The 11,485-nt window shown below is 38.5% G+C and overlaps 1 protein-coding gene across 5 annotated transcripts in view; it reads right to left on the reverse strand.

Annotated features, from left to right (window-relative positions):
• Positions 1 to 7,807, reverse strand: part of LOC311076295 (uncharacterized protein) — a 54,121-nt gene extending 46,314 nt beyond the window's left edge. For 2 of the 5 annotated variants that reach the window (XR_014604641.1, XR_014604642.1), the window contains exon 1: positions 3,301 to 3,750. Coding sequence is in view for 3 of the 5 variants with exons in the window: in XM_084104379.1 (XP_083960505.1) it covers positions 7,000 to 7,163 (164 nt within the window). In the remaining 2 variants the exon portion in view is untranslated. Of the gene's footprint in view, positions 1 to 3,300; positions 3,751 to 6,999 lie in introns of those variants that run through there. The other 3 variants (XM_084104379.1, XM_084104378.1, XM_084104380.1) reach the window with 3 other exon arrangements.
• Positions 7,808 to 11,485: the final 3,678 nt, after the last annotated feature.

Here is an 11,485-nt window from a genome sequence, read left to right on the forward strand (position 1 = left end):
CACAAATTATGTGTGTGTGTGTGTGTGTGTGTGTGAGTGAGAGAGAGTGTGAGAGAGAGTGAGAGAGTGTGTGAGAGCGAGAGAGAGTGTGTGTGTGTGTGAGAGAGAGAGAGAGAGAGAGAGAGAGAGAGAGAGAGAGAGAGAGAGCTTCTTAGTGCCATTTCTCGATACTGTAGTCAAACTAATAATTTGTGGAGTGTCAGAATCCAGCTAAACTAATGAACTAAAGCCTGAAGGAATGAGAGAAAGATTTATGTTTTAAACACAATGTCTGTAACACTTGAAATCTTGAAAACGTAAATAAAGATTTATTTTTAAGTTAAACCAAAAAATGCTGGATAAAAATGTATCATTATAATATTAATTTACACATCATAATATTTAAAACGTAACAAAACTGTTATAAATAAATAATGAATATAATCTAATCCTATTAAATACATAATAAATGGATGCTTGAATAGATAATTTTTTTTTTTTTTTAATGCCTAAAATTACTTTATTTAATTAAAATAAAATGATTACTCATTTGAATAAGATAATAATCCACACATTATAGAAAAAACTGTGATGAAAACTAAAAAAAAAAAAAAACGAACTAAAGAACTATTTGAAAAAAATAATAAGCAGAAAGTTAATCTGAAGACAGCGCAGTTTCTATCCACAAGTTGTCCAGAAAGTTTTTCAACTACACAATCCAGACCCATCTAGTTATGATCTTTATAACAAGAGCTTCTGAGGAAACCTAATACCTAGAAAAAACAAGTCTCAGGCCCGAATCCTGATCACCAGAACTGTCTGACCACATAGCACCTGGAAACTCACAGCCCATAAAGCTCTGTGGCAAACTGCGGTTTTCACTCTACTCCCGGAAAATGACAGTGTGACAAATTTATAGCCTGCGAGGCAGTTAAACACATTCGGCACTCAGCGTTCTGCCTGTCAACCGAGAGCAAGTACGCATCCACCTTTTAGTCCGTTAGAACCGCAGCAGAGCGATTGGAACACACACACACACACACACACACAAAATAACAGTGCTCCTTTCCTCCCTGTCAAAATCACTAAGTTAAGAGCAGCACAGCTCATTAAGGGCTGAATCAATGTTCTCTCTAACCAGCGTAGACCAGAACAAACGTGTGGACAAAAGACTAAAAACAAAAGCTAAACAAATGGACATTGTTTCTACAATCCAATTTAAGTATGAAATTCTTGTGGTAACTGGTTAATTCATGAGACAGGGACCGCAATCCTTTAAAGTACAGTAAGAAGAGTTCAAGTTCATAGTGGTACAGTATAAAACTGCAAAAGTAGTGACATACGGAAGCCCACACAGGTCATGCACTTTTTTTCAGTCAAAAGTAATCTTTTAGCAGAAAAAAACAAAAAGCAATAAAGCCACTATATACTGTAACGGATCTACCAATATCAAATAGCTGTCATCCTGCCTATATGCAACTATAGATACAAAGGAAGCTGACATTAAATACTACTTTGGGGAAAACTGATATTTCCTTGCTAGATATTCCAACATTTTCAGAATTATTTTGCATGGAGCTTAAATTATGTCATATTAAATGAGACTTTCTATACTTCATTCTTATAAATTTTAACCTAAAATATTGCTAAAAAAAATAATGTGGTAACTAGGCTAGAAAGAGAAGCCTAGAGAAAAAGAAAAAAAAAGTTAGGCCCAATAGAAATAGGTTTTCCTCTGTTATAAACCTAAAATTAGATGGAACATTTGTCTAAACTGAGGACTGGAGAGGAGAGGAGATCAGAGATGAGATATCTGTTTTTTAAAAGCCAGGCCATCAACTTGATGTGCCCTGAAGAAACTTTAATATAGAACAGCAAAGAGCCAAAAATAATCCATCTGCCACAAAGACTTCAGAAGGCCTCATTAAGAAGGTGTGCAGATCTGTTACTTCAGAGGATAGTGACCTACATACCTAAAATAGAGAACTAGATTCAGTGGTGGCCCCTCGCTCTCTTCTCTGTGCTAAGTTGACAACTAAACTGCAGTATCCCACCTTACACACACACACACACACACACACACAAATGGCCTGCAAACCGTAAGCAGCAACACAACCCATGCTAAGCTAAAACTACTCGACTCCTTTGCCATTTTGTCCTGCTTTTTTCTTTTTGTGCATTCCCTCTTTTCCATGCCTCTGGCCGTGCTTTGAAACAGCACTCTAGAAGAGAAAGCCGTACGATAATGCCTGTCCAAACATCTCATTCCTGTGACACAAGGTCGTCTAAGTGGGCAACAGAAAAAGGTGAACAGAGGCTTTTCTTAAAGAAAAAGACATTTTCCAAGACTCCGGCTTTGGAAGAACAGGTGCCACAGCATCAGACAGACAGAGGTTGCATAAAAAAATGAAATAATGTGAATACATGTAACCACCTAAGAACCAAAACAAAAGATACTTTTTGACAGAATTTTTTTTGGACTAAAATTACTGTACACCGAGAAATACCTCAAATAATAAAGCAGACATTCATTAGTACAAATATGTATTGTATATTACAACATAAAGCACATTTGATCTATTGCCAAAGTTCCTGAATAAATTACCAAGCAAGTAAAAAAATGTAGCTTGAATTGCCCATTTCAGCTAAACATTGTCCATTAATTTAGCCTATGTTAATGAAATCGCTGCTTAGAAAGGTAAACAAAAGGGCCTCTATATATTATATATATATATATATATATATATATATATATATATAAATTTCTTTAAGATTAATGCACTCCCTGAAAAATATTCTGTCAAAAAATGAATAAACAAGTTCAGAGATGTCCTTAAATACTGTGTGAGAGCATCACAGATTCAAAACCCGGCAGCCATAAGTATGTAACAGTGCGAGCGGCTCTCCGTACAGTCCTTCCAACAGTTTACGCAAAGTTTCTCACTCTCTGCCAAGTTCAAAGCATGCCGTCGAGTCCCATAACTTCCATAAGCAATGCTAGAGGATTTACAAACATTCATAAACGGTCTTTATCAGATCGTAGTCCGTATTTGGTATGTACGTACACACACAGCACCAATGCCTCCGGCCGTGACCCTTTAGCCCAGCTGCAATTCAAAAGCACAAAGCTCCCTTTTCACGAAAACCTGCAGCTCAATGCGAGTGATAAACTGCCCGAGTTGTTTCTCACAGGAAACTGAGTTCTTGACGGTTCAGAGAGGCAAAGAGAAGCCAAACAAAACAGCACAAAAAAGAACATCAAGGACTGTACGATCCTTTGTGTCCATGCAACTTTAGCAAAAAACCCAGCATAGTACTCACAAGGAAAGAATCCTACTTGTTCTGGTCCATTTCGTGTTTCGCCGCCGCCATAAAAATCTCCCTCCTAGCCGGAGCACCGGAGACTGTCGAACCAACCCGAGGGCCCCCGGGAAAACAGCCCCGGCGCTGGCTGCCTCTCGCTGCCTGTCAGGCTAGGAAACCGGCTTCTGTGTGGGGAGCAGCTGTTCCCCTCCACCTCCTCCTCCTCCCAACCGCAGCAGTTCTGTACAACCACACAAAAGCGGACGGAACGCGGATGCCTCCTCCCAGCAATCGCACAAGCGCAGATGAGCGGGGCTGAAAGGCTGGTGGTCAGAGAGGCAGGTATTTAGTTCGCACCGTTTTCTAGTTTGTGGACTCGCTTGCTTTTTCAAGAGTGGGAGGGGACAAGCTGAAAGATTCTGGGCGAGGAAACGGCACATAATCCCTAACGGCAGAAACTTCCTACTCGCTGGTAATAAGCAGGACATCCCCCGTCAGAGGGAGCAGGAATGCGAGGCCCACTTTCAAAGAGGCCCAGTTACAAACAGGGCACAAAGTCACTTCAGCGTGACCTGGGGGTCAGACACGGCAAGTGTGTGTAAGAGAGCCTGTGTGTGTGCGTTTAAGCAGACATAACCACTAAACAGACGTGTGTCTAGAGTAAGTACAGCACTGCTGAAAGCAGAGAAGAGAGACAGACATTCATTTGCCATTTTTAAACTATTAATTATTATATATAGTAACCTTCCCGAAACATTTGAGAATATATGAATTTGCTTTACTCTTCTTGAAAAAACCCTAACCCTTTTTGTGAAAATTGGTCATCTGAACTATCAAAATCGACTTGCTCCGCCTCTGAAATGACTTTACTTTTCAAATGACATCATCAAGCCCACTTGTTTTTGTACTCCACCGTTTTAACACCCGTCAGAATACCATATTAACATACTACTCCCACTATCACTCACCACGTTTGCGAAAATGAGCAACATGGAACATTGTGCACTTGACAGGAACGACTTTCATTTCCAATGTGACAGATGAACTGCAAGTAATATCAGCTGTGATTTTAAACTCATTCTTGGCATTATTTTATTAACAGACTGCCAAAACGTACACCAAATTGGATTAAAAATGCAGAATGACCATTTTTATTTGCAAAATGATAACTTGCCGCATGCCGAAAACAAACATGCAATTTACATTTGGGCGGCAGTGGCTCAGTGGTTCATGTAGGTTTATCTACAAACTGGAAGGTTGGTGGTTCAATCCCTGGTTCCACCTGACCAAGTGTCGAGGTGTCCATGAGCAAAACACCTAACCCCAGCTGCATGGCTGACACCGCCGTCGGTGTATGAATGAATGGGTGAATGTGAGGCAATATGTAAAGCGCTTTGGTGGCCATGGGTCTGTTGAAAGCGCTATATAAATGCAGTCCATTTACATTTGCATTCAGCGGACGTTTTTGTCCAAACCGACTCACATTGCATTCAAGGTGTGCATTTCAACAGTTCATGCAAATTCTGGGTATCAAACCCATGACCTTGATGTTGCTAGCACCATACTCTACTGTTTGAGCAACCGGAACACTCTACAGCAACTTGATGAGGTCACGTGATTACATTTTACTGTATCACTGTTTGAAAAATATATAGAGGAATAATGTTTAATGTTTCATTTACTATTTAAAAAAAAATAGTAGGCAGCATGTAGTATATAGTGTGCAGTATTCAGTATGCTAGCATTCTGTTCTGAACAGAGCCACATAGCTTTTCACAATCCCATCAATTTTACAATGGATCAAAGTTCTGCGCAAACATTCTAGTCTCAAGTTTTACTTGAAAATACGACACATTACAGAAGTAAGATGGGTCACCATTTCATGTTAACTATGAGGAAATGTGTTCAGTGTTTTAGTCACCTTCTCCAGAAGCTCTTAAACTCCAGATATCAGCTGCTGTTCTGGCTGCGTCTCTTGAGGAGAGGCGAGCTGAGAATGTGGAGAATTCAAATCATGTTTAACGAGGCTGTTGATCTTTTCACTCACGTCACCATTTCAATTGTCTGCAGCAAAAAATAATAATAAAACGTCAGAAGTCAGAAAATAACATATGTGACAAATCATTCAAACTGGCACTCATTTTAAACATGTGGAGTAACTTAAATAAAGGGAACTTTATACTCAATTTAAATAACACTTAACATTTTAACACTTCGAAACAGTTAAACAAGTTGAAATGTGAACAATTAAATTAGATTACTTTGAGACTGAAGCATCTATAAATTTTAATTGTGGGATAAAATGACACTCAGCAAAACAAATACAAAACTACTTAATATACAAAACCATTTGTATTTAAATCTGCAGATAAGACCAAAAATAACATAAAATTGGCCTAAATACACTATATTTAAAGACCAACTTAGATAAACATCTATTATGTTCCAGTACCACTTCTATAGACTGCAAGATACATTAATTTCAAACCACTTTACAAAATATTAAGATCCAGGGCTACTTTCTGCTGCATTTGTCAGAATAACATAAATATGGGTTGTTCACACTGCATTCCGCAGAGCAGCGATCTAAAACCCTGATGTAGCTCTCACTAGAAGTCACAGCTTTGCTCACTGACATAACATGCGGGCACTTGACAAGCATTTAAAAACATATCCCTGAAGCCAAACGTAAAAACAGAAAAAAAGAAAAGAAAACAAATCTGGACGTACATGCAACTTATCTTACCAGATCAGATTTTGCCTTCATACCCAAACCTAGTATGAAGAAAGAACTATCTTTGAGTTGATTTTATGTTAAAAAGTTGGAAAATATAGTTTTGTTGATCCTTTGTTGATCAAGGTGTTCAGCATACCAGTTTCTACCTGAAACCGCCATACAATGATACCTCCATTGACATTTAGTCACAGCAGATTTTTTTTTTTTTTGTAGAGATCAAGTAGAGATTTATGGTTTAGGTTTATTATTTTTATAAGATCCAAGTCAAGATATATTTATAAGCTAGGATGATCCAAGTTTCAATGAAAGATGCAAATAGAGAGCAGTGTGCTTTATAAAACACGTACAAAAAGCTGCAGAAACGAACACTTATTTTAGACTAAATTAATTCTAAATAGTACTCAATATTTTTTTCGAAAACAGGAAAATGCACATTATTCAGTCAGGGGAATGAAAGACTTGAAATTGACTCAAGGGGAAACAACCACTTAAACTGGCAAATGGGCACAGATCTTGGCCGATGCCAATATAAAGAGTGTCTCAAGTGTCATTTGGTGAAGAATCGATTGCCATCTATGCATCTGAAAAAGAGAGAGAGACAAAAAGAGAGATTGACGGCATGTCAGAGGTAAGTGAAACTCTGGAACCCATCCAGGGTTGAAATGACCTAAGAGCTATTCATCCATCTCATGGCATATTTCCTGTAATCAGAGAATTATGGTGATTGAAAGTGATTGGTCAGGGTCAGCACTAATGCACAATAAAACCAAATGCTGAGCTGGGAAACATGGGGACCGATCAAAAGGCCCCAACCGTGCAATCCCGTAACCAGGACAAAGATAGTGAAGAGAGATGGCCTTCCATCAGCGATGCCGCTCTGATTCCCGAGGCAGAATCACTCATTTGGAGAGCCAATCAGCCTTTGAAAAGCTTTACGATGAATCTAATTCATTATCGTGTGATGTCACAATGCTACTCACCTGTGATTGGTCGCAGAAAAGAGCCGTTTGTCGAAATGAGGCCACTGGGGTGCCGCGATTGGCTGTCGGCTCCTGGTAACAGTGTGGCCTGTGCGGAGACAGAGCCCAGCTTGCATCTTATTTGTCGACTGATGGGAATCTTGTTGAGCCAGCTGCGTTTCCATGGAAGAGGCACCTTGAGAGGGTCCCAAAACCACCCCGAGCCCCCCTAACTCTCTTAATCTGACTGCCCCGTCCCGACCCGTCTCGCTTTAACCGCGCACCCCGCTGGGCTGCAGTGTTTGCGGTAAAATCACGGTCTCTGACACGTAGACGCCAGCAGTTCGGAGAAAGCATCATTAAACACGATGGCTGGCAATATCACCTCATTTTTCTTGCTCTCGCCCTTATTTGCTTTTATTTTTTCTCTGGTGGCGGCGTGATTCTTTTCTCAAGCTTTAGCGCACTAAAGGCGACCGTTGATTGATATTCAGTTCAGGAAGGGAAAAAAACTCTTGAACAAAAAATATCTCCAATGAATAGCTTTGAACAGAATGTCCTCTTCTGTCGGGTTCTCAGAGAACAGCCTCTGGCTGCCTCAAGGGACCGTGGATATTTTAGCAGACGGTTACGCTCTGTATCCACTCCTGGTCCTGAATTTTGTCAGACAAGATCATTCCGGACAGTCTGAAATAAAATAATACCAAAAGAAACAGACTGTACCAGAAAAAAACACTGCGTGCCGCGACAGTCGGCCGATCACACGGGACTCGGCGCAGCAAAAAAAATAAAAAAAGACAATAGAGCGGCCATATTTGTTCGGTTCTCTTTTTAATGCTGATTCAGAGTGAGATCATTAAGCAAATCTTAAGAATTCTACCTAAACAGAATTTTTAATGACAAAACACCAGATTAGCAGCAATGGAGCAAATTAAGACAATGGGGGTACTTTATGAAACTGGCACTTCTGCTGCAAAACGGCATGCTGAGAAAGTCAGATGAGTTGATTAAATTAAAATTAAAATTAAAATTAAAATTAAAGATGAAGACCAAGAGCCAAGTGAAAACATTTGGGCCTTATTTTAAAATAATACATAGTTTCCCTAAAAATGTTTTTTTGGGGATAAACAAAAAATAAAATAATTATTAAATATATTGTTGCAGGAATTAGTACTAAAACCCAGAAAGGAGTTAGCATTGCTGCACTTCCCGTTCCACTGTCCCGAAGTCAATGAGATTTTTGAAAGGGTTTTTGGTTAAAGTCCCCATGAAATCAAAATGAACAATTCTTATTATTTATGTAATATTGCAATATTTATTATAAAAACTTTATCTGAGAACATCATTATTATTCTTTTTAATTAATGTGCCCTTCTCTTCTCTGATGACGTGTTTACTGGTGTATGGGCGGGGCAACCTGTCACTCACATGACATCGCAGCGATAGCAAATGACAACGATGCAACGATCCAATTGTCAAAATCAAGTCTAAATTCCTAAAAAATGTTCTCGTTCAAGAAGCCACTGCACATGTCAATACGTCACAATAGGGAAGAAAAAACTATCGCAACTTCCGTTTCATGCTTACTTTAAATGCTTGAAATAAAGTTTTTGGTTAACACAAGCTCAAGTTATGTTCAAGTTTTATTCTATGACATAAAAAACATCAGTAATAATATCCCACTAACAAGTGGCTAAATGGGACTACAGAGGCTGTCGGGGACAATAAACATCACGCCGAACAGGAAAACTCAAGTCCACTTTCACAGCCTCGCTGTGTTTATACTCACATTCTTGCAAAGTATTCTAACTCAAACTTCCCTACTTGTAGATTTTAAATACAGATTAAAAGATCTGTCAGAAGTTTAGCAGTCGTGGTGTAGTAATAGGGTCGTGAAACCCTAAACCAAATTTTCTGAGTTATGTGTGCTGAACATCATAGAAGTCAGTGTTACCAACCGCTAGTTTTGATTGTAGGAGAAAACTAGTTCATTTTAAACAGTTTTGCGCTATTTTCAAATTCGTCTTTGTGTCAACATCACAGGATGTGACGTTTTCTCGCACTATAGTTTGGCAATGACTCGTATGTGTCTCATAACTCATGAGACTGCGTGTCCTCATCCTTTGAGAAGACGTCCTTCTTAATTATTCATGACAGCACGCATTGACTTCCTATGACAGTCGCTTCAAACAGTGATATTGCATACAGTAAGTGAGAGATGCATTAATGGATCAAAAACGAGTGTTTGTTTTTGCCTTGTAAGAGGTTCTACGTCGCATAAGTTCTCTTTAATAATTGCAGAGTTTTTGACACAAACGCGATTCATCCACACTGAGTGTAACCGTTCTTTACGGCACTTTAACCGATCAAACGGCATCTATACCGCAGCAAAATAACTCTCAAAAGTTATCAAAGATAAAACAGCATGTTCACATATATTTTTGATGCAGAGAACAAATGCGAATGGCTATTTATTTATCCATTAAATTATAGCTGTCACAGGATATGTACTGTATGGTGAGAACTAACTGCTCCTGAAACAGGGGGTTTCATGACCCTTTCATTTACAGCCTAAATTTAGCTTTATTTTGACAATTGTATTTAGGCTTCAAAATTCAAAATGAACAAAACTTTATAAGTATTATACACTTTTGTTGATCAGAGCTTTTTTTTACTGCAATCATCCAAAAAACAGAAAAAAAAAATCCTATTGTCTTTTTGTCACTGGACCTAGGCATCTAACTTTTTCTGCAGCAGTTTATTTCTACTACAAAAGAAGTGATATCGCCATCTACAGGGCACTGAAGATACTGTATTTTGCGCATTTTGCCCTTACTCACTCAAACGTGTCAACAAACTTAACGTGACCTTTTTGAAGGATATTGGTTTACTTATTCCGTTTTGAGCTTAACTGAGATTTGGGTGTATAAGAACCTGTTGTGTCGACCTTGATTTATTGCAATTTTGAGCTGTTCAGTTTTATTTTAGGAAATAAGGGACTGTTCGTTTTTTATTTAAGGGGCCACCGGAGGAGTTTTGAGATCTGTAGTCAAAAAATACATGACCCTCCCTTCGCCAGCAATACATTTTTCTATGACCCTCCAAAATGATTGTGAAAAAAGGCATGACCCTCCCCGATAATTTATTGATTACTTCTGGTTTGCGTTTGGCAAAGATGTTCAGATAGCCATTGTTTTTTTTTATAACCATAAACTCCTGCTTTCTCGTCTTACTAGGGCTGTAACGATAGACCAAACCTACGATTCGGTTCGTATCACGATTTTTGATTTTAGATTTGAAAAAAAATCTTGTTTTCGGTGCTGATGCCGGTGTGACGCGTTCAACATGTGGGTGGCGCTGCCAATAAAGCATCTAAGCTGTCACAAAGAACCGGCAAAAGTAATTATTATGAATATGTCAAATATAGCAAGGAGACATTTTAATTAAACAAGTGTTTTCTGTGTCGACCGCTGTTGATGCTGACTCGCGATCTTCGCAGAACGCGCCAGAGAGAAATGCACATTAGCTACATACGGATTACATAAGCAGAGATCAGTCTGTTTTCTCTCATTTTCAATTGTTCTGTTTAAAAGTAGACATTTCAAGCTTTCTATATATTTATCAGGTCTGTGAGGCAAGTAGGCTACCTTACGCTGAGTTTCGGTTCATTTATGAGACAAGTCTAGTTCACTCGCCGGCGCCTCCGTGTCATGATTATCTATTTTCTACTATATTTACTTTTTATTGAATCCAGGCAATTTGTTGATGAAACATTGATTAAAATTAAGATACAATTAATAAAAAAACGAAATTCACTTTAAAGAAAGGCTTTGTGCTTTCTGTTTGAGGTCTCTGTGAAAGTTTTAAAGTCGCTCTCAGAACGGTCATGTCCGTAATGGAGAACAACCATAACATTGTTTTTCTTTTCCTCATAAATGCGAACACGAAAAATAAAATAAAAATAATATTTTATGTTCTGTGGAGGCCGACCCTTCTTCATCCGGTGGGTAGGCTATATTAGCCTACTTTTGGTTTGCGCAGTGTAATTCATAGAATTACTGAAAAATATTTTGCCACCTAAAAGTTAAAAGATTTTTTGTGTCACGTCATGTGTATTTCCCTCATATTAAATATAAAACGCATGTGTAGACTGATATTTTTCTAATGTCTTGACTCCTTTATTAAGGGAGTATGATATAAACAGACGTTTCAATATATTGGTATTAACCCTTGTGTGGTGTTCATATTTTTGTTACTCAGCCAGTGTTCGTGGGTCTGGTGGACCCGCTGCATTTTGGGGTTTTTAATTCAACACAATCAAAAATGTTATGTTAAAATACTCAACAGATGTTTACTTCATCCCAATTACAAGCAATATAAACAGCATATATGGTTAATATTTTCTCTTTACCTTTGTTAGATCACATTTAAGAACTGCAACCTCGTGTGGGAATGGCAGGAGTAGAAACACAAAACTCACTCTTGCACTCTTTCACACTTACACACA

The sequence above is a fragment of the Abramis brama genome (assembly GCF_963993115.1).
Source record: "Abramis brama genome assembly, chromosome: 25".
NCBI classification, from domain to species: Eukaryota; Metazoa; Chordata; class Actinopteri; order Cypriniformes; family Leuciscidae; genus Abramis; species Abramis brama.